Genomic DNA, 22,459 nt, shown 5'->3' with positions numbered 1-22,459 from the left:
AACTAGCTAGCTAAATGATACAAAAGTCTACTTCCATTGGCTGGGGTCTGTCCATAGGCAGCTGAGACTCCAGACCAGAAGGATCCACTGCAGGAGGGAAGAGAAACCCAACCCTCACTAAAGCTAGCTAAATTAGCTAGTTAGCAAGCAACACATTACTTTGCTAGCCAATAACATTTAACAATAGCTTTGGCAATTAAATTATATCTAATACATACATGACATTAACTCTACTGAACTTAATTTTTCAAAACAATTCTTACCTTGGTCAGTCACACTGCATGCTGTTGGCAAGCTAAAGGAGGAGCTAACGTTAGCTATCTAGCTAGCTGTGTTAGCAAGCTCGATAAAAACCATTGCTTGCAGTTGAATAAATGATTACCCACCAGGTTACAAACATATTAAATGTTATGAATGTATAATCAACTAAAATGCCAATATCCACGAGAAAGCTTTGTGGCGTTGACAGCTGCTCTCTTCTTCTGAAGAATAAATTCAAAATTGTAATGGGTGCTCTGTCAGTTGGAGGCGAGGCTGGGCTCCGGGCTCCGGAACATTTGAAATTGTGATTGACAGCTTAGGTGAAAGATATTGTAATATATTTAAAAATATTTGTACAGATATTGTAATATATTTAAAAATATTTGTACAGATATGTTCTAGGTTCAAGTGCCTTTTTGAAATAAACACCTCATTATATTTACATATATTTTATTTATTTATATATTGGATAAATAAATGTCCCCAATATATTTAAATACATGTCTATTTTTATTTAAATATATTCCAATATATAATTGTTCCGTATGGGAGCCTAGGTCTATATGTGCACCATGAGTGAGGCCTTTCTAATAATATTAAATTAGTGTAAATGTTTATTTCCAGGAAATCTCTTTCCTATCCTGAGACTTTTCTATGGGGGTTGAACCCTTCTAATTCCCCCGGGTAGAGGGTGCTGTAATGGGGGAGGAGGGAGGGGGTTACAGGGGGCTGGGGTGCGTTCAGCTAGAATAACTTCATCCCGTGATCTCGCTTTCTCTCTCTCTCTCTGAACACAGGCCTTAAAATATGCTTTTCTCCCCCATGATCTCTTTTCAGCCCTAATAGAGTAGGTTGTGGTAGATGTGAGTTAGTAAGAGGCTTGTTGAATTGACTGGATTATTAGTGAGCTCATGACGCACTGCAGCAGTAGTTAATAAAACAGTTTTTTTTTTTTTTTTTTACCGCTTTCTATTCTAAAACCATGTATAAAGACGGAGTGGTGGACAAGAAGAACAGAAAAGATTTTATACCTTATTTTCTAGGACTAGTTTTAGTTTTATATTGCACGGTTCATCTTGTGTCTTTCACTGCAGCAGCAGCTCAGGAGGACTCCCATTCCAACAGAAAGCGCCGGGCGCTGGGTCAGTGTTTCTATCTCTCCATCAACCGTGATAATCAATGATTTCAAGCCAATAAATGGTGGCAATGTTTGCGCAGCTAATAGCGGTAACTAATTGAGAACAAATTTCCATAGCGTTCCTCATAAGAATAGGCACAATGTTGCCACAATGATCATTCAGTAATGTTACATTTATTCAAAAAGCCTATCATTATGTTAGTGTAGACTGTTACTTTTTTTTCACTTCAAATGTTTATTTTTATTGTATATGTTGTTGTTTTTTACTGAGTTTGTAGACTGTTACTTTCTGTAACTTAGACAACTCTGTGTGTGGTGTTCCAGAGAATGAGACAGAGTGTATTACAACCCAGTCGTCTGAGTTTCCAGAGGGGTTCTTCACACTACAGGAGAGGAAGGATGGAGGACTTGTCATACACTTTATGATCATATTTTACATGCTGCTGGCAGTTGCTATAGTCTGTGACGACTACTTTCTACCTTCCCTAGAACTTATCAGTGACCGTAAGTTATCTGTGTGTGTATGTATTAATGTGTGTGTGTGTGTGTGTGTGTGTGCAAGTGTGCAAGTGTGTCTGTGTGTTAATGGCAACATCTCTTGGTCTTCTTTCCAGGTCTGGGTCTGTCTCAAGATGTAGCAGGAGCCACCTTTATGGCAGCAGGCAGCTCTGCTCCTGAACTGGTCACTGCCTTTCTGGGTACATAAGGCATCTGAAACATATGCACAACATACAATTACTATGATTGCTGAGAATACCATAGGAACTGCACATCACTACAATCATAATCGTCATCATCATCAAGTGTTAACAGCTGTGTGTGTGTGTGTGTGTGTGTGTGTGTGTGTGTGTGTGTGTGTGTGTGTGTGTGTGTGTGTGTGTGTGTGTGTGTGTGTGTGTGTTGTCTTACCCAGGTGTGTTTGTGACAAAGGGAGACATCGGTGTGAGCACCATCGTAGGATCAGCTGTCTACAACCTCCTGGGGATCTGTGCTGCTTGCGGACTCCTGACCAAAGTGGTATGTGTACACACACACACAGAGATTATGGGAAGCCTTACCTAACCATAAAGAGCTGTGTGGTATAATAAGCATCCATTCCAGCCAGGGGAAGCTTTAGTAGGTCAAGGAGGGGAGATTATCATCTACATTGTTTTGTCGTGTAAACTGTTATGGTGTGTGTGTGTGTGTGTATGTGTGTGTGTGCGTGTGTGTGTAGGGCCGGTCCTGGCCGTTCTGCCACCCTAGGCGAGACCAAAAAATAGCCCATGTTGAAATCAGGTTCATTTTCGGTTCTGAATGAAAGTTCAAAATACGTCATTTATAGACGTCTATGTTTGGGCCATATCAAGGCTGGTCCAGAGCGGACCAAAAACGAATGTCCATGGACATGGAGCAAAAACAGACGTCTAAAAGGCTTACTGAGTATAGCCTACAGTGTCGCCTGAAATTACATTTTAGGAACGCCATCTATGTGGTAGACCTACCGTTTGTAAAACACAAAAAAATACAGCTAGTCTGGACAAGACCAAAAAAAGAAGTCCAAAATACTTCAGTCCGTGCTTACTGGCGTGTAGCCTGCCGTGTCAGCCTGCTATGGAATTGTATGAATGTCCATCCATGTGGTAGGCCCACCGATTGTAAAACAGGTCATTGCATTGGCTTTATTAGTCCTGATTCCTGTGATTTGGCTATTTAAGCTCTGAATATCAGCTACCCAACTTTATCAGGAGTTATCTTGAGCCTATTTGCAATGTGTTTACACAGCGGGAAATGCAGAAGTATTTTATTTTTCGCTATGATCAGCTCGTCAAAAGTGTACGGATCCGAACTTGAAACCACTGATCATGACAATTTAGCCCACGGGATGAATCTCCTGGACAGCAGTTGTGAGTAGCCTGATTGTCCACACCATATTGTCCATTTTACTTTGACCTGTCCTGTTTTTAGGATATGTTGTTTGATCGCAGTGCTAGCTGTGCCACTAGAGATCCTGGTTCGAATCCAGGCTCTGTCGTAGCCGGCCGCGACCGGGAGACCCATGGGGCGGCGCACAATTGGCACAACGTCGTCCAGGGTAGGGGTGGGAATGGCTGGCAGGGATGTAGCTCAGTTGGTAGAGCATGGCGTTTGCAACGCCAGGGTTGTGGGTTCGATTCCCACGGGGGGCCAGTATGAAAAAAATAATAATGTATGCACTCACCCTACTGTAAGTAGCTCTGGATAAGAGCGTCTGCTAAATGACCTAAATGTAAAAAGTTTCTGTCTCATTACATTGTCATACATTTTATCTCCAGCCTGTAGTCTACAGAAAAGGCCACATATTCTTTCTACCATATCCTATATCAGCTACATGATTTATGCTAGATTATTTTTTGAACGGAATGTTAGTGGAGCGCCGCAGCGATGCGTCTCTCCAACAGCTCCCTGGAGAGGCGCGCTGGGAATTGACAAAATACATATTTTGCGTCCCTGTCTTTGAAAAACTGTACACCACATCAGCACTCACCAAAAACGCCCATATGCCACTGGTTGAGAGAAATTGTCATTGTTTTTGGGCAGAATTATGTGAGGTTTTATGTGTTGCTCGAGGTGGGTCTTTGTCAGTTTAGCTCAGCGTGGCGGCCCTGTGTGTGTGTACTATACGCTGTAAACAGTGTGTTTTCTGTCCTAGGTGGGTCGTCTGACCTGTTGGCCTCTGTTCAGGGACTGTCTAGCTTACGCCATCTCTGTCTCTGCTGTTATAGCCATCATCTCAGACAACAAAGTCTACTGGTGAGTGTGTGTGTGTGTGTGTGTGTTAGTGTTAGGAGCTAGGGTTAGTTTTAGGGTTAGGTTTAGGAGCTAGGGTTGGGTTTAGGGTTAAGGTTAAGGTTAGGGTTGGGGAAAATAGGATTTTGAATGGGACTAAATTGTGTGTCCCCACAAGGTTAGTTATACAAGACTGTGTGTGTCTGTGTGGTGTAGGTGTGTTGTAGGGAGTGCCTTGTGTGTGTGTTTGCAACAGTATAACTTTTCCAGGACAGTGGAATTTTTACATGAGGAAGTCAATGAGAACATAATGTATTATACAATAAAGTTAAAGTGCCCTGTGTGTACTGGTGAGTATCTGTGTTCAACTCCACTTCCTCAATCTCAGCACATAGTAACACTTCAAAGCCCAGCGGTGTGATACTAATAATCTAAACAATCATCCTGGGTACACAAAGTCCTATTTTATTACTGCCGGTTACAGAGTCACAATCGGTTCTAATATACATGTACAAGTGATTGTATTAGATTTTTATTAGCATTTAACTCTCCTCTCCCCTCCTCTCTTCTCCTTTCCTCAAATCTGCTCACCGCTCTAATCTTCTCCTCTCCACCTCCCCTCCCCTCTCCTCAGGTATGATGCGGCCTGTCTGTTGTTGGTCTATGGGGTGTACATCGTAGTGTTGTGTTTTGACCTGAGGATCAGTGAGTGTGTTCTGAGGAGGTTCAGCCCCTGCTGTACCTGCCTGGGGAAAGGTTCCGAGGAGCACAGCGAGACACAGCCATTGGTCGACACCACTCTGAGGGTCCACAGACGTTCTAGAAGCGACAGCGGAATCTTCCAGGATGATTCAGGATACTCACACCTTTCCCTCAGTCTGCACGGCCTCAATGAGATACCAGAGGGTAGCTGATTCGATCTGTCACTCACTCACACACACACACACACACACACACACACACACACACACACACACACACACACACACACACACACACACACACACACACACACATCCCTCTGGTAGATGACACATTGATGCCATGCAGACTGAGAAAGGGGTGTGTGTGTGTGTGTATTCCAGACCACCAGAGTGTGTTCTCGATGCCAGAGAACGACCTGAAGCGGATCCTGTGGGTGCTGTCCCTCCCGGCAATCGTGATTCTATACCTGACGGTTCCAGACTGCAGGAGACGGTTCTGGAAGAAATGGTTCATGTTCACCTTCTTTATGTCCGCTGTCTGGATCTCAGGCTTCACATACGTACTGGTCTGGATGGTCACTATCGTAGGTAAATATATGTACACCGGTCTGGATGGTCACTATCGTAGGTAAATATATATACACTGGTCTGGATGGTCACTATCATAGGTAAATATATATATACACTGGTCTGGATGGTCACTATCGTAGGTCAATAAATATACACTGGTCTGGATAGTCACTATCGTAGATAAATATATATACACTAGTCTGGATAGTCACTATCGTAGGTAAATATATATACACTGGTCTGGATAGTCACTATCGTAGGTAAATATATATACACTGGTCTGGATAGTCACTATCGTAGGTAAATATATATACACTGGTCTGGATGGTCACTATCGTAGGTAAATATATATACACTGGTGGTCTGGATGGTCACTATCGTAGGTAAATATATATACACTGGTCTGGATGGTCACTATCGTAGGTAAATATATATACACTGGTCTGGATGGTCACTATCGTAGGTAAATATATATACACTGGTCTGGATGGTCACTATCGTAGGTAAATATATATACACTGGTCTGGATGGTCACTATCGTAGGTAAATATATGTACACTGGTCTGGATAGTCACTATCGTAGGTAAATATATATACAGGTCTGGAGGGTCACTATCGTAGGTATACATATATATATATATATATACAGTTGAAGTCGGAAGTTTACATACACCTTAGCCAAATACATTTAAACTCAGTTTTTCACAATTCCTGACTTCTAATCCTAGTAAAAATTCCCTGTCTTAGGTCAGTTAGGATCACCACTTTATTTTAAGAATGTGAAATGTCAGAATAATAGTAGAGAGAATGATTTATTTCAGCTTTTATTTCTTTTATCACATTCCCAGTGGGTCAGAAGTTTACATACATTCAATTAGTATTTTGTAGCATTGCCTTTAAATTGTTTAACTTGGGTCAAACGTTTCGGGTAGCCTTCCACAAGCTTCCCACAATAAGTTGGGTGAATTTTGGCCCATTCCTCCTGACAGAGCTGGTGTAACTGAGTCAGGTTTGTAGGCCTCCTTGCTCGCACACACTTTTTCAGTTCAGCCCACACATTTCCTATAGGATTGAGGTCAGGGCTTTGTGATGGCCACTCCAATACCTTGACTATGTTGTCCTTAAGCCATTTTGCCACAACTCTGGAAGTATGCTTGGGGTCATTGTCCATTTGGAAGACCCATTTGCGACCAAGCTTTAACTTCCTGACTGATGTCTTGAGATGTTGCTTCAATATATCCACATAATTTTCCTTCCTCATGATGCCATCTATTTTGTGAAGTGCACCAGTCCCTCCTGCAGCAAAGAACCCCCACAGCATGATGCTGCCACCCCAGTGCTTCACGGTTGGATGGTGTTCTTCGGCTTGCAAGCAACCCCCTTTTTCCTCCAAACATAACGATGGTCATTATGGCCAAACAGTTCTATTTTTGTTTCATCAGACCAGAGGACATTTCTCCAAAAAGTTCGATCTTTGTCCCCCTGTGCAGATGCAAACCATAGTCTGGATTTTTATGGCAGTTTTGGAGCAGTGGCTTCTTCCTTGCTGAGCGGCCTTTCAGGTTATGTCGATATAGGACTCGTTTTACTGTGGATATAGATACTTTTGTACCTGTTTCCTCCAGCATCTTCACAAGGTCCTTTGCTGTTGTTCTGGAATTTATTTGCACTTTTCGCACCAAAGTACTTTCATCTCTAGGAGACAGAACGTGTCTCGTTCCTGAGCGGTATGACTGCTGCGTGGTCCCATGGTGTTTATACTTGCGTACTATTGTTTGTACAGATGAACGTGGTACCTTCAGGCGTTTGGAAATTGCTCCCAAGAATGAACCAGACTTGTGGAGGTCTACCATTTTTTCTGAGGTCTTTCTTTTGATTTTCCCATGATGTCAAGCAAAGAGGCACTGAGTTTGAAGGTACTTAGTGTATGTAAACTTTTGACCCACTGGAATTGTGATACAGTTAATTATAAGTGAAATAATCTGTCTGTAAACAATTGTTGGAAAAATTACTTGTGTCATGCACAAAGTAGATGTCCTAACTAACTTACCAAAACTATAGTTTGTTAACAAGAAATTTGTGGAGTGGTTGAAAAACAAGTTTTAATGACTCCAACCTAAGTGTATGTAAACTTCCGACTTCAACTGTATATACACATACACAACCAGTCAAAAGTTTGGACACAGCTACTCATTCAAGGGTTTTTCTTTATTTTTACATTGTAGAATAATAGTGAATACATCAAAACTATGAAATAACACATATGGAATCATGTACAGTGGGGAAAAAAAGTATTTAGTCAGCCACCAATTGTGCAAGTTCTCCCACTTAAAAAGATGAGAGAGGCCTGTAATTTTCATCATAGGTACACGTCAACTATGACAGACAAATTGAGAAAAAAAATTCCAGAAAATCACATTGTAGGATTTTTAATGAATTTATTTGCAAATTATGGTGGAAAATAAGTATTTGGTCACCTACAAACAAGCAAGATTTCTGGCTCTCACAGACCTGTAACTTCTTCATTAAGAGGCTCCTCTGTCCCCCACTCGTTACCTGTATTAATGGCACCTGTTTGAACTTGTTATCAGTATAAAAGACACCTGTCCACAACCTCAAACAGTCACACTCCAAACTCCACTATGGCCAAGACCAAAGAGCTGTCAAAGGACACCAGAAACAAAATTGTAAACCTGCACCAGGCTGGGAAGACTGAATCTGCAATAGGTAAGCAGCTTGGTTTGAAGAAATCAACTGTGGGAGCAATTATTAGGAAATGGAAGACATACAAGACCACTGATAATCTCCCTCGATTTGGGGCTCCACGCAAGATCTCACCCCATGGGGTCAAAATGATCACAAGAACGGTGAGCAAAAATCCCAGAACCACACAGGGGGACCTAGTGAATGACCTGCAGAGAGCTGGGACCAAAGTAACAAAGCCTACCATCAGTAACACACTACGCCGCCAGGGACTCAAATCCTGCAGTGCAAGACGTGTCCCCCTGCTTAAGCCAGTACATGTCCAGGCCCGTCTGAAGTTTGCTAGAGTGCATTTGGATGATCCAGAAGAGGATTGGGAGAATGTCATATGGTCAGATGAAACCAAAATAGAACTTTTTGGTAAAAACTCAACTCGTCGTGTTTGGAGGACAAAGAATGCTGAGTTGCATCCAAAGAACACCATACCTACTGTGAAGCATGGGGGTGGAAACATCATGCTTTGGGGCTGTTTTTCTGCAAAGGGACCAGGACGACTGATCCGTGTAAAGGAAAGAATGAATGGGGCCATGTATCGTGAGATTTTGAGTGAAAACCTCCTTCCATCATCAAGGGCATTGAAGATGAAACGTGGCTGGGTCTTTCAGCATGACAATGATCCCAAACACACCGCCCGGGCAACGAAGGAGTGGCTTCGTAAGAAGCATTTCAAGGTCCTGGAGTGGCCTAGCCAGTCTCCAGATCTCAACCCCATAGAAAATCTTTGGAGGGAGTTGAAAGTCTGTGTTGCCCAGCGACAGCCCCAAAACATCACTGCTCTAGAGGAGATCTGCATGGAGGAATGGGCCAAATACCAGCAACAGTGTGTGAAAACCTTGTGAAGACTTACAGAAAACGTTTGACCTGTGTCATTGCCAACAAAGGGTATATAACAAAGTATTGAGAAACTTTTGTTATTGACCAAATACTTATTTTCCACCATAATTTGCAAATAAATTCATAAAAAAATCCTACAATGTGATTTTCTGGATTTTTTTCCCTCATTTTGTCTGTCATAGTTGACGTGTACCTATGATGAAAATTACAGGCCTCTCTCATCTTTTTAAGTGGGAGAACTTGCACAATTGGTGGCTGACTAAATACTTTTTTTCCCCACTGTAGTAACCAAAAAAGCGTTAAATAAATAAAAATATATTTTAGATTCTTCAAATAGACACCCTTTGCCTTGATGACAGCTTTGCACACTCTTGGCATTCTCTCAACTAGCTTCACCTGGAATGCTTTTCCAACAGTCTTGAAGGAGTTCCCACATACGCTGAGCATTTGTTGGATGCTTTTCCTTCACTCTGCGGTCCGACTCATCCTAAACCATCTCAATTGGGTTGAGGTCGGGGGATTGTGGAGGCCAGGTCATCTGATGCAGCACTCCATCACCATCCTTCTTGGTCAAATAGCCCTTACACAGCATGGAGGTGTGTTGGGTCATTGTCCTGTTGAAAAACAAATGATAGTCCCACTAAGCCCAAACCAGATGGAATGGCGTATCGCTGCAGAATGCTGTGGTAGCCATACTGGTTAAGTGTGCCTTGAATTCTAAATAAATCACAGACAGTGTCCCAGCAAAGCACCCCCACATCATAACACCTCCTCCTCCATGCTTTACGGTGGGAACTGCAAATGCGGAGATCATCCGTTCACCCATACCGTGTCTCACAAAGACACGGCGGTTGGAACCAAAAATCTCAAATTTGGACTCCAGACCAAAGGACAAATTTCCACCGGTCTAATGTCCATTGCTCGTGTTTCTTGGCCCAAACAGGTCTCTTCTTCTTATTGGTGTCCTTTAGTAGTGGTTTCTTTGCAGCAATTCGACCATGAAGGCCTGATTCACATAGTCCCCTCTGTGTCTGTGACTTGAACTCAGTGAAGCATTTATTTGGGCTGCAATTTCTGAGGCTGGTAACTCTAATAAACGTATCCTCTGCAGTAGCGGTAACTCTGGGTCTTCCATTCCTGTGGCGGTCCTCATGAGAGCCAGTTTCATCATAGCGCTTGATGGTTTTTGCGACTGCACTTGAAGAAACGTTCAAAGTTCTTGAAATATTTCGTATTGACTGACCTTCATGTCATAAAGTAATGATGGACTGTCGTTTCACTTTGCTTATTTGAGCTGTTCTTGCCATAATATGGATTTGGTCTTTTACCAAATAGGGCTATCTTCTGTATACCCCACTACCTTGTCACAACACAACTGATTGGCTCAAACACATGAAGAAGGAAAGAAATTCCACAAATAAACTTGTAAGATGGAACACCTGTTAATTGAAATTCATTCCAGGTGACTACCTCATGAAGCTGGTTGAGAGAATGCCAAGAGTGTGCAAAGCTGTCATCAAGGCAAAGGGTGGCTATTTGAAGAATCTCAACCAGCTTCATGAGGTATATATTTTGATTTGTTTAACACTTTTTTGGTTACTACATGATTCCATATGTGTTATTTAATCGTTTTGATGTCTTCACTATTTTTCTACGATGTAAAAAATAGTAAAAAATAAAGAACAACACTTGAATGAGTAGGTGTCCAAATTTTTTATTGGTAGTGTATATACAGTCCATTCAGAAAGTATTCAGACCCCTTGACTTTTTCCACAGTTTTCTGCACTGTCTGGTTAAGGAACAAGTTTTGCGTAGGAGTGACGCCACCTGTTGGAAAACAATGTAGTGTTTCTCAATACTCTTCACAGTACATCCTCAATACACAATACATCCTTCCTCAATATATTACCTTAGGCCCCCGTGTACAGTCTATTACTGATTTGACACAATGTTTGAGTTTGCCTGAACCATTGTTGTGTCTCCACAACACTTCTGTAATTATTTTTGTGCAAATGTGTCGTATATCAGTGGTATAACTTGTGTATGTATGAGGCCTTACTGCCTGCAGCAGACTGCAGGTGTTATTGAGCAAAACATTTGCAAGTTTTACATGAAAAGAAGGAAGCACATTAGTTTAAACCCCTTTCATGTTCTTCAATCAGAGAGTTAAGGAAGTCCAAGCGAGGAGGTTTAGAAAGTGTGTGAGAACATGTCAGATGTTAGAGTCGAGTCACATGCTGATTCCTGGGATGCCAGAGCAGACCCGGGTCCTACAGGCTTAGTGGAGCTCCAATGGTGGCCAGACACTAGTGGAGCTCCAATGGTGGCCAGACACTAGTGGAGCTCCAATGGTGGCCAGACACTAGTGGAGCTCCAATGGTGGCCAGACACTAGTGGAGCTCCAATGGTGGCCAGACACTAGCCCAGCCAGCACCGGGATTACACACACACACACACTCACGGATGCAGACGCATGCAAATGAAGGCACACAAACACAGGCACACTTAAACACAGACGCAGACATGGACTGACGCACGTACATACACAACATGTACAAACACACAACGCGCGCGCACACACACACAGACGCACACACACAGCAGTAGGATTACCGCCTGCTTCACCTCAGACACTGCATGGCTGCCAGGAGACGTCATGTGAGCTTTGGGTGGGAGTAGCCTCTAGGCACAGATCTAGGATCAGCTATCCCCAAGCTTTACCATTACAGAGAAAACACAAAGAACTGACCTTACATCAGCGTCGAGGACTGATGTTGTCATGTGATGTTGGTAGACATGAGTATAATGGGATTATTATCCTTTAACCTTCAGAACAACTCACATGAGAGAGAGAGAGGGAGGGGAGGAAGGGGTGAGAGAGAGGGAGGGGGAGGGAGAGAAAGAAAGAGGGAGATGGGGAGAGAAGAGAGGGATGGGGAGAGAGAGGCAGAGCGAGAGAGATGGCCTTATGGGGGCGAGAGAGAGAGGGAGCGAGAAAGAGAAACCAAGAAAGAGAGGCTGGAGAGCAGAGAACGGAGAGAGAGAGAAAATAAAGTGTGCGGTCAATGGGGGCATTGATGTGTATTTCCCTGCGGTGTCTCTCTGTCGTCTGAACTTTGCAACGTGACCAGTAAGGCTTGGGATTCCTGAGGAGGTGCAGGGGGGAAAGATGAAAGAAGGGATGGAGGGATGGATGGGGGATCGAGGACTCCTTTAAAGTAGTGTTTCTAAAACATTTTGCACTGTTGTCCACCTTATTGTGTTTCCCGTGTTATATCTGCCTGTATCCTGTGTGTTATATCTGCCTGTATCCTGTGTGTTATATCTGCCTGTATCCTGTGTGTTATATCTGCCTGTATCCTGTGTGTTATATCTGCCTGTATCCTGTGTGTTATATCTGCCTGCATCCTGTGTGTTATATCTGCCTGTATCCTGTGTGTTATATCTGCCTGTATCCTGTGTGTTATATCTGCCTGTATCCTGTGTGTTATATCTGCCTGTTTCCTGTGTGTTATATCTGCCTGTATCCTGTGTGTTATATCTGCCTGTATCCTGTGTGTTATATCTGCCTGTTTCCTGTGTGTTATATCTGCCTGTATCCTGTGTGTTATATCTGCCTGTATCCTGTGTGTTATATCTGCCTGTATCCTGTGTGTTATATCTGTCTGTTTCCTGTGTGTTATATCTGCCTGTATCCTGTGTGTTATATCTGCCTGTATCCTGTGTGTTATATCTGCCTGTATCAATCAATCAATCAATCAATTTTATTTTATATAGCCCTTCTTACATCAGCTAATATCTCGAAGTGCTGTACAGAAACCCAGCCTAAAACCCCAAACAGCTAGTAATGCAGGTGTAGAAGCTCGGTGGCTAGGAAAAACTCCCTAGAAAGGCGAAAACCTAGGAAGAAACCTAGAGAGGAACCAGGCTATGAGGGGTGGCCAGTCCTCTTCTGGCTGTGCCGGGTGGAGATTATAACAGAACCATGCCAAGATGTTCAAAAATGTTCATAAGTGACAAGCATGGTCAAATAATAATCAGAAATAAATCTCAGTTGGCTTTTCATAGCCGATCATTAAGAGTTGAAAACAGCAGGTCTGGGACAGGTAGGGGTTCCATAACCGCAGGCAGAACAGTTGAAACTGGAATAGCAGCAAGGCCAGGCGGACTGGGGACAGCAAGGAGTCACCACGGCCGGTAGTCCCGACGTATGGTCCTAGGGCTCAGGTCTCTCAGTTGGCTTTTCATAGCCGATCATTAAGAGTTGAAAACAGCAGGTCTGGGACAGGTAGGGGTTTCGTAGCCGCAGGCAGAACAGTTGAAACTGGAATAGCAGCAAGGCCAGGCGGACTGGGGACAGCAAGGTGTCATCATGCCCGGTAGTCCTGACGTATGGTCCTAGGGCTCAGGTTCTCAGAGAGAAAGAGAGAACGAGAGAATTAGAGAGAGCATACTTAAATTCACACAGGACACTGGATAAGACAGGAGAAGTACTCCAGGTATAACCAACTAACCCCAGCCCCCCGACACATAAACTACTGCAGCATAAATACTGGAGGCTGAGACAGGAGCGGTCCGGAGACACTGTGGCCCCATCCGAAGAAACCCCCGGACAGGGCCAAACAGGAAGGATATAACCCCACCCACTCCGCCAAAGCACAGCCCCCGCACCACTAGAGGGATATCCCCAACCACCAACTTACAATCCTGAGACAAGGCCGAGTATAGCCCACAGAGGTCTCCACCACAGCACAAACCAAGGGGGGGGCGCCAACCCAGACAGGAAGATCACGTCAGTAACTCAACCCACTCAAGTGACGCACCCCTCCCAGGGACGGCATGAAAGAGCACCAGCAAGCCAGTGACTCAGCCCCTGCAACAGGGTTAGAGGCAGAGAACCCCAGTGGAGAGGGGAACCGGCCTGGCAGAGACAGCAAGGGCTGTTCGTTGCTCCAGCCTTTCCGTTCACCTTCACACTCCTGGGCCAGACTACACTCAATCATATGACCTACTGAAGAGATAAGTCTTCAGTAAAGACTTAAAGGTTGAGACCGAGTCTGCGTCTCTCACATGGGTAGGCAGACTGTTCCATAAAAATGGAGATCTATAGGAGAAAGCCCTGCCTCCCGCTGTTTGCTTAGAAATTCTAGGGACAATTAGGAGGCCTGCGTCTTGTGACCGTAGCGTACGTATTGGTATGTACGGCAGGACCAACTCGGAAAGATAGGTAGGAGCAAGCCCATGTAACGCTTTATAGGTTAACAGTAAAACCTTGAAATCAGCCCTTGCCTTAACAGGAAGCCAGTGTAGGGAAGCTAGCACTGGAGTAATATGATCAAATTTCTTGGTTCTAGTCAGGATTCTAGCAGCCGTATTTAGCACTAACTGAAGTTTATTTAGTGCTTTATCCGGGTAGCCGGAAAATAGAGCATTGCAGTAGTCTAACCTAGAAGTAACAAATGCATGGATTAATTTTTCTGCATCATTTTTGGACAGAAAATTTCTGATTTTTGCAATGTTACGTAGATGGAAAAAAGCTGTCCTTGAAACAGTCTTGATATGTTCGTCAAAAGAGAGATCAGGGTCAAGAGTAACGCCGAGGTCCTTCACAGTTTTATTTGAGACGACTTTACAACCATCAAGATGAATTGTCAGATTTAACAGAAGATCTCTTTGTTTCTTGGGACCTAGAACAAGCATCTCTGTTTTGTCCGAGTTTAAAAGTAAAACGTTTTCAGCCATCCACTTCCTTATGTCTGAAACACAGGCTTCTAGCGAGGGCAATTTTGGGGCTTCACCATGTTTCATTGAAATGTACAGCTGTGTGTCATCCGCATAGCAGTGAAAGTTAACATTATGTTTTCGAATAACATCCCCAAGAGGTAAAATATATAGTGAAAACAATAGTGGTCCTAAAACGGAACCTTGAGGAACACCGAAATGTACAGTTGATTTGTCGGAGGACAGACCATTCACAGAGACAAACTGATATCTTTCCGACAGGTAGGATCTAAACCAGGCCAGAACTTGTCCGTGTAGACCAATTTGGGTTTCCAGTCTCTCCAAAAGAATGTGGTGATCGATGGTGTCAAAGGCAGCACTAAGGTCTAGTAGCACGAGGACAGATGCAGAGCCTCGGTCTGACGCCATTAAAAGGTCATTTACCACCTTCACAAGTGCAGTCTCAGTGCTATGATGGGGTCTAAAACCAGACTGAAGCATTTCGTATACATTGTTTGTCTTCAGAAAGGCAGTGAGTTGCTGCGCAACAGCTTTTTCTAAAATTTTTGAGAGGAATGGAAGATTCGATATAGGCCGATAGTTTTTTATATTTTCCGGGTCAAGGTTTGGCTTTTTCAAGAGAGGCTTTATCACTGCCACTTTTAGTGAGTTTGGTACACATCCGGTGGATAGAGAGCTGTTTATTATGTTCAACATAGGAGGGCCAAGCACAGGAAGCAGCTCCTTCAGCAGTTTAGTAGGAATAGGATCCAGTATGCAGCTTGAAGGTTTAGAGGCCATGATTATTTTCATCATTGTGTCAAGAGATATAGTACTAAAACACTTAAGTGTCTCTCCCGATCCCAGGCCCTCGCAGAGCTGTGCAGATCCAGGACAGCTAAGCCCTGGAGGAATACGCAGATTCAAAGAGGAGTCCGTAATTTGCTTTCTAATGGTCATGATCTTTTCCTCAAAGAAGTTCATGAATTTATCACTGCTGAAGTGAAAGCCATCCTCTCTTGGGGAATGCTGCTTTTTAGTTAGCTTTGCAACAGTATCAAAAAGAAATTTTGGATTGTTCTTATTTTCCTCGATTAAGTTGGAAAAGTAGGATGATCGAGCAGCAGTGAGGGCTCTTCGGTACTGCACGGTACTGTCTTTCCAAGCTAGTCGGAAGACTTCCAGTTTGGTGTGGCGCCATTTCCGTTCCAATTTCCTGGAAGCTTGCTTCAAAGCTCGGGTATTTTCTGTATACCAGGGAGCTAGTTTCTTATGACAAATGTTTTTCGTTTTTAGGGGTGCAACTGCATCTAGGGTATTGCGCAAGGTTAAATTGAGTTCCTCAGTTAAGTGGTTAACTGATTTTTGTCCTCTGACGTCCTTGGGTAGGCAGAAGGAGTCTGGAAGGGCATCAATGAATTTTTGTGTTGTTTGAGAATTTATAGCACGACTTTTGATGCTCCTTGGTTGGGGTCTGAGCAGATTATTTGTTGCGATTGCAAATGTAATAAAATGGTGGTCCGATAGTCCAGGATTTTGTGGAAAAACATTAAGATCTACAACATTTATTCCATGGGACAAAACTAGGTCCAGAGTATGACTGTGGCAGTGAGTAGGTCCAGAGACATGTTGGACAAAACCCACTGAGTCGATAATGGCTCCGAAAGACTTTTGGAGTGGGTCTGTGGACTTCTCCATGTGAATATTAAAATCACCAAAAATTAGAATATGATCTGCTATGACTACAAGGTCTGATAGGAATTCAGGAAACTCAGAGAGGAACGCTGTATATGGCCCAGGAGGCCTGTAAACAGTAGCTATAAAAAGTGATTGAGTAGGCTGCATAGATTTCATGACTAGAAGCTCAAAAGATGAAAACGCCATTTTTTTTTTTGTAAATTGAAATTTGCTATCGTAAATGTTAGCAACACCTCCGCCTTTGCGGGATGCACAGGGAATATGGTCACTAGTGTAACCAGGAGGTGAGGCCTCATTTAACACAGCAAATTCATCAGGCTTAAGCCATGTTTCAGTCAGGCCAATCACATCAAGATTATGATCAGTGATTAGTTCATTGACTATGACTGCCTTTGAAGTGAGGGATCTAACATTAAGTAACCCTATTTTGAGATGTGAGGTATCACGATCTCTTTCAATAATGGCAGGAATGGAGGAGGTCTTTATCCTAATAAGATTGCTAGGGTGAACACCGCCATGTTTAGTTTTGCCCAACCTAGGTCGAGGCACAGACACAGTCTCAATGGGTATGGCTGGGCTGACTACACTGACTGTGCTATTGGCAGACTCCACTAAGCTGGCAGGTTGGCTAACAGCCTGCTGCCTGGCCTGCACCCTATTTCACTGTGGGGCTAGAGGAGTTACATTTTACATTTACATTTTAGTCATTTAGCAGACGCTCTTATCCAGAGCGACTTACAGTTAGTGAATACACTTTTTTTTTTATACTGGCCCCCCGTGGGAATCGAACCCACAACCTTGGCGTTGCAAACGCCATGCTCTATCAACTGAGCTACATCCCTGCCGGCCATTCCCTCCCCTACCCTGGACAACGCTGGGCCAATTGTGCGCCGCCCATGAGTCTCCCGGTCGCGGCCGGCTGCGACAGAGCCTGGATTCGAACCAGGATCTCTAGTGGCACAGTTAGCACTGCGATGCAGTGCCTTAGACCACTGCGCCACTCAGGAGTTAGAGCCCTATCTATGTTGGTAGATAAGAGGAGAGCACCCCTCCAGCTAGGATGGAGTCCGTCACTCCTCAGCAGGTCAGGCTTGGTCCTGTTTGTGGGTGAGTCCCAGAAAGAGGGCCAATTATCCACAAATGTTATCTTTTGGGAGGGGCAGAAAACAGTTTTCAACCAGCGATTAAGTGCTGAGACTCTGCTGTAGAGCTCGTCACTTCCCCTAACTGGGAGGGGGCCAGAGACAATTACTCGATGCCGACACATCTTTCTAGCTGATTTACACGCTGAAGCTATGTTGCACTTGGTGACCTCTGACTGTTTCATCCTAACATCGTTGGTGCCGACGTGGATAACAATATCTCTATACTCTCTACACTCGCCAGTTTTAGCTTTAGCCAGCACCATCTTTAGATTAGCCTTAAAGTCGGTAGCCCTGCCCCCTGGTAAACAGTGTATGATCGCTGGGTGATTCGTTTTAAGTCTAATACTGCGGGTAATGGAGTCGCCAATGACTAGGGTTTTCAATTTGTCAGAGCTAATGGTGGGAGCCTTCGGCGTCTCAGACCCCGTAACGGGAGGAGTAGAGACTAGAGAAGACTCAGACTCAGACTCCGACTCGCTACATAATGGGGAAAACCGGTTGAAGGTTTCTGTCGGCTGAATGAGCGACACCGGTTGAGCATTCCAACAGTATTTCCCTCCAGAAGCCATGAGAAAGTTGTCCGGCTGCGGGGACTGTGCGGGGGGATTTATACTAACGTTACTGTCTGTACTTACTGGTGGCACAGACGCTGTTTCTTCCTTTCCTACACTGAGATTACCCTTGCCTAACGATTGCGTCTGAAGCTGGGCTTGTAGCACAGCTATTCTCGCCGTAAGGCGATCGTTCTCCTGTATATTATGAGTACAGCGACTGCAATTAGAAGACATCATGTTAATGTTACTACTTAGCTTCGGCTGTTGAAGATGTTGATGAACCATGTCCAGATAAAGCGTCCGGAGTGAAAAAGTTGAATAAGGGAAAAAAGTTGCGATGGAAAAAAGGAAAATAACGTAAAGTTGGCAGCTAAAACGCACAGGAAAATGACTCTTCTGTCTCAGGATAAACGTCCGGGGTGAAAAAGTTTAACGAAAAAAAGATGAGTGAGGACAAAACTAAAAAGTTGGTAAATTTGTTGAACACAGAGATTGATTAAACGTTTATTAAAAGTAAAACGTGAATAGTTTGGCAGGTAGCCAAGTAGCAACAAACAGCACAGCAGCACGGAGACAATGCGGAAGCGAGACGGAAGTCACGTGAGTCAAACAGAGTGGGGTCTTTGCAGTGTGTGCAAACAGCTATACAGACCAAGGTATCCTGTGTGTTATATCTGCCTGTATCCTGTGTGTTATATCTGTCTGTTTCCTGTGTGTTATATCTGCCTGTATCCTGTGTGTTATATCTGCCTGTATCCTGTGTGTTATATCTGCCTGTATCCTGTGTGTTATATCTGCCTGTATCCTGTGTGTTATATCTGCCTGTATCCTGTGTGTTATATCTGCCTGTATCCTGTGTGTTATATCTGCCTGTATCCTGTGTGTTATATCTGCCTGTTTCCTGTGTGTTATATCTGCCTGTTTCCTGTGTGTTATATCTGCCTGTATCCTGTGTGTTATATCTGCCTGTATCCTGTGTGTTATATCTGTCTGTTTCCTGTGTGTTATATCTGCCTGTATCCTTTGTGTTATATCTGCCTGTATCCTGTGTGTTATATCTGCCTGTATCCTGTGTGTTATATCTGCCTGTATCCTGTGTGTTATATCTGCCTGTATCCTGTGTGTTATATCTGCCTGTATCCTGTGTGTTATATCTACCTGTTTCCTGTGTGTTATATCTACCTGTGCTCTCTATGTTAGGAGAGACCCTGGCCTGGGTTTCCCAGACACAGTGATGGGCCTGACTGTGTTGTATGACATATCTGACCCCGTGTTGTGTTGTATCTGACCCCGTGTTGTGTTGTATCTGACCCTGTGTTGTGTTGTATTTGACCCTGTGGTATGTCTACGTTGTAACAGTAGAGAGTATCCCATACAGTAATGGGTCTGACTCTATGTCCTGTGTATTTGACTGTGTGTTCTCTGTGTTGTATGTAACAGGAGAGACCCTAGGTATCCCAGACACAGTAATGGGTCTGACTCTATGTCCTGTGTATTTGACTGTGTGTTCTCTGTGTTGTATGTAACAGGAGAGACCCTGGGTATCCCAGACACAGTAATGGGTCTGACTCTATGTCCTGTGTATCTGACTGTGTGTTCTCTGTGTTGTATGTAACAGGAGAGACCCTGGGTATCCCAGACACAGTAATGGGCCTGACTCTGTTAGCTGCAGGGACCAGTATACCAGACACAGTGGCTAGTGTCATGGTCGCCAGAGAAGGTAACTACTACTGTAGCTTCATTTCTGATCCTTTCTGACCTTTAGTCCCCCTGAGATACATCTCCTTTCCAGGACAGTAGACGGAGCCCACAGCTGCAACTTCTTCCACTAGATGTCCCCCTTATCATAATCGTGCAAGTCACATAAGTCCTATCTCTCTCTTACACTATATACACAAAAGTATGTAGACACCCCGTTGCTGACAGGTGTACAAAATCGAGCACACAGCCCTGCAATCTCCATAGACAAACATTGGCAGTAGAATGGCCTTACTGAAGAGCTCAGTGACTTTCAACGTGGCACCGTCATAGGATGCCACCTTTCCAACAAGTCAGTTCGTCAAATTTCTGCCCTGCTAGAGCTGCCCTTGTCAACTGTAAGTGCTGTTATTGTGAAGTGGAAACATCTAGGAGCAACAACGGCTCAGCCGCGAAGTGGTGGGCCACACAAGCTCACAGAACGGGACCGCCAAGTGCTGAAGCGCCTAGTAAAGATTGTCTGTCCTCGGTTGCAACACTCACTACCTAGTTCCAAACTGCCTCTGGAAGCAACGTCAGCACAAGAACTGTTCGTCGGGAGCTTCATGAAATGGGTTTCCGTGGCCGAGCAGCCGCACACAAGCCTAAGATTACCATGCATAATGCCAAGCGTCGGCTGGAGTGGTGTAAAGCTCGCTGCCATTGGACTCTGGAGCAGTGGAAACGCGTTCTCTGGAGTGATGAATCACGCTACACCAACTGGCAGTCTGATGGACTAATCTGGGTTTGGCGGATGCCGGGAGAACGCTACCTGCCCCATTGCATGGTGCCAACTGTAAAGTTTGGTGGAGGAAGAATAATGGTCTGGGGCTGTTTTTCATGTCGTGCTAGGCCCCTTAGTTCCAGTGAACGGAAATCTTAACGCTACAGCATACAATGACATTCTAGACGATTCTTCCAACTTTGTGGCAACAGTTTGTGGAAGGCCCTTTCCTTTTTCAGCATGACAATGGCCCGTGCACAAAGCGAGGTCCATACAGAAATGGTTTGTCAAGATCAGTGTGGAAGAACTTGACTGGCCTGCACAGAGCCCTGACCTCAACCCCATCGAACACCTTTCAGATTAATTGGAAAGCCGACTGCGAGCCAGGCCTAATTGCCCAACATCAGTGCCCGACCTCACTAATGCTTGTGATTGAATGGAAGCAAGTCCCCGCAGCAATGTTCCAACATCTAGTGGAAAGCCTTCCCAGAAGAGTGGAGGCTGTTATAGCAGCAAAAGGGGGACCAACTCCATATGAATGCCCATGATTTTGTAATGAGATGTTCGCCGAGCAGGTGTCCATATACTTTCAGTCATGTAGTGTAGGTACAACATTGGGTTATATGTCATCTTACCTCTCCTCTTTCCTCCCCTCTCTCTCTCGCTCTATTCCAGGTAAAGCCGACATGGCCATGTCCAACATCGTGGGCTCCAATGTGTTTGACATGCTGTGTCTGGGTCTTCCCTGGTTCATCAAGACGGTGTTTGTGGACACGGTCAACCCTGTGGAGGTCAACAGCACCGGTCTGGTCTTCATCTCCGCCACCCTCCTCCTCTCAATCGTCTTTCTCTTCGTGGCGGTCCATATAAACGGCTGGAAGCTGGACTGGAAGCTGGGGATCGTCTCTCTGTTCTGCTACGTCGTTTTTGCCACTCTGGCCATCCTCTACGAACTGGGCATCATTGGGAACAACCCTGTCAGACTGTGCGGCGACTGATGCACACACAGAGACATACAATAACACACAGTAACACACAGGGCTGCTGCAGGCCGCACTCATCAGACTGTGTAGTGGCTGAGGGGCAGAGATGGAGTCCACACTCCAGCCCTCCCCCAGAACCAGGCTACCCAGAACCAACCTCTTGACACTTGACCATTTATACAAAACCCAGATACAGGGCCCAGATTCCCAGTCTCAGAGTGCTGATATAGGATCAGGTCCACCCTGTCCATGTCATCTTATTCATTATGATCTAAATCAGTGGTATTCGAAGTCGGGTCGCGACCCCACTTGCAGTGGTGTTTGTGGACACGGTCAGAATAGGAGTGTTGGATCACCAAATTCAAAGAAATAAATAAAATGTTTGTTTTTTTACAAAAACTTAACAGCACATATTATATGGGAAACTATAAAACATTTTTTGAGAAAGATAATTTGAAAAATAAAATAGTATTGAGTAAATGTATTTATTGGTTTCTTTTTGTTTCAATAAGAGATAAAATGCAATGAATTTAAGGTTATTTGTTGATGTAAAAATCTAAATGTACAGATATTAAGGTGGGGTGGCAAGAAATTCTGGTGAAAGAAATGGGATCCCCGCTGAAAAGGTTTGAATACCACTGATCCTAGACCAACACTCCTACTCTGACACGCTTTATGAATACAGGCCCAGGACTTTGGGTGCCAAGACCAAGATAATGGCTACATCTCAAATGACACCTTCCCCAACGTAGGTCTCTGGTCAAAATAAGTGCACTTAAATGTATGTAGGGCAGGGGTATTCAACTCCTACCCTACGAGGTCTGGAGCCTGCTGGTTTTCTGTTCTACCTGATAATATATTGCAGCCACGCCTAAATCA

The 22,459-nt window shown here is 44.2% G+C and overlaps 1 protein-coding gene across 1 annotated transcript; it reads left to right on the top strand.

Annotated features, from left to right (window-relative positions):
• Positions 1-1,243: 1,243 nt before the first annotated feature.
• On the top strand, positions 1,244-21,595 carry LOC311115816 (sodium/potassium/calcium exchanger 5-like; the record flags this gene model as incomplete). The annotated part of the gene is made up of 9 exons (XM_084190945.1): positions 1,244-1,403; positions 1,724-1,903; positions 2,014-2,097; positions 2,313-2,416; positions 4,071-4,171; positions 4,782-5,053; positions 5,233-5,439; positions 19,755-19,856; positions 21,273-21,595. 9 exons carry the CDS (start codon positions 1,244-1,246, stop codon positions 21,593-21,595), a joined length of 1,533 nt encoding a protein of 510 aa, XP_084047071.1.
• Between the last annotated feature and the right edge of the window lie 864 nt (positions 21,596-22,459).

Source organism: Coregonus lavaretus (genome assembly GCF_964263955.1).
Source record: "Coregonus lavaretus genome assembly, contig: HAP1_SCAFFOLD_1180, whole genome shotgun sequence".
In the NCBI taxonomy this organism is placed as follows: domain Eukaryota; kingdom Metazoa; phylum Chordata; class Actinopteri; order Salmoniformes; family Salmonidae; genus Coregonus; species Coregonus lavaretus.
This window is presented reverse-complemented; position numbering and strand designations above follow the sequence as displayed.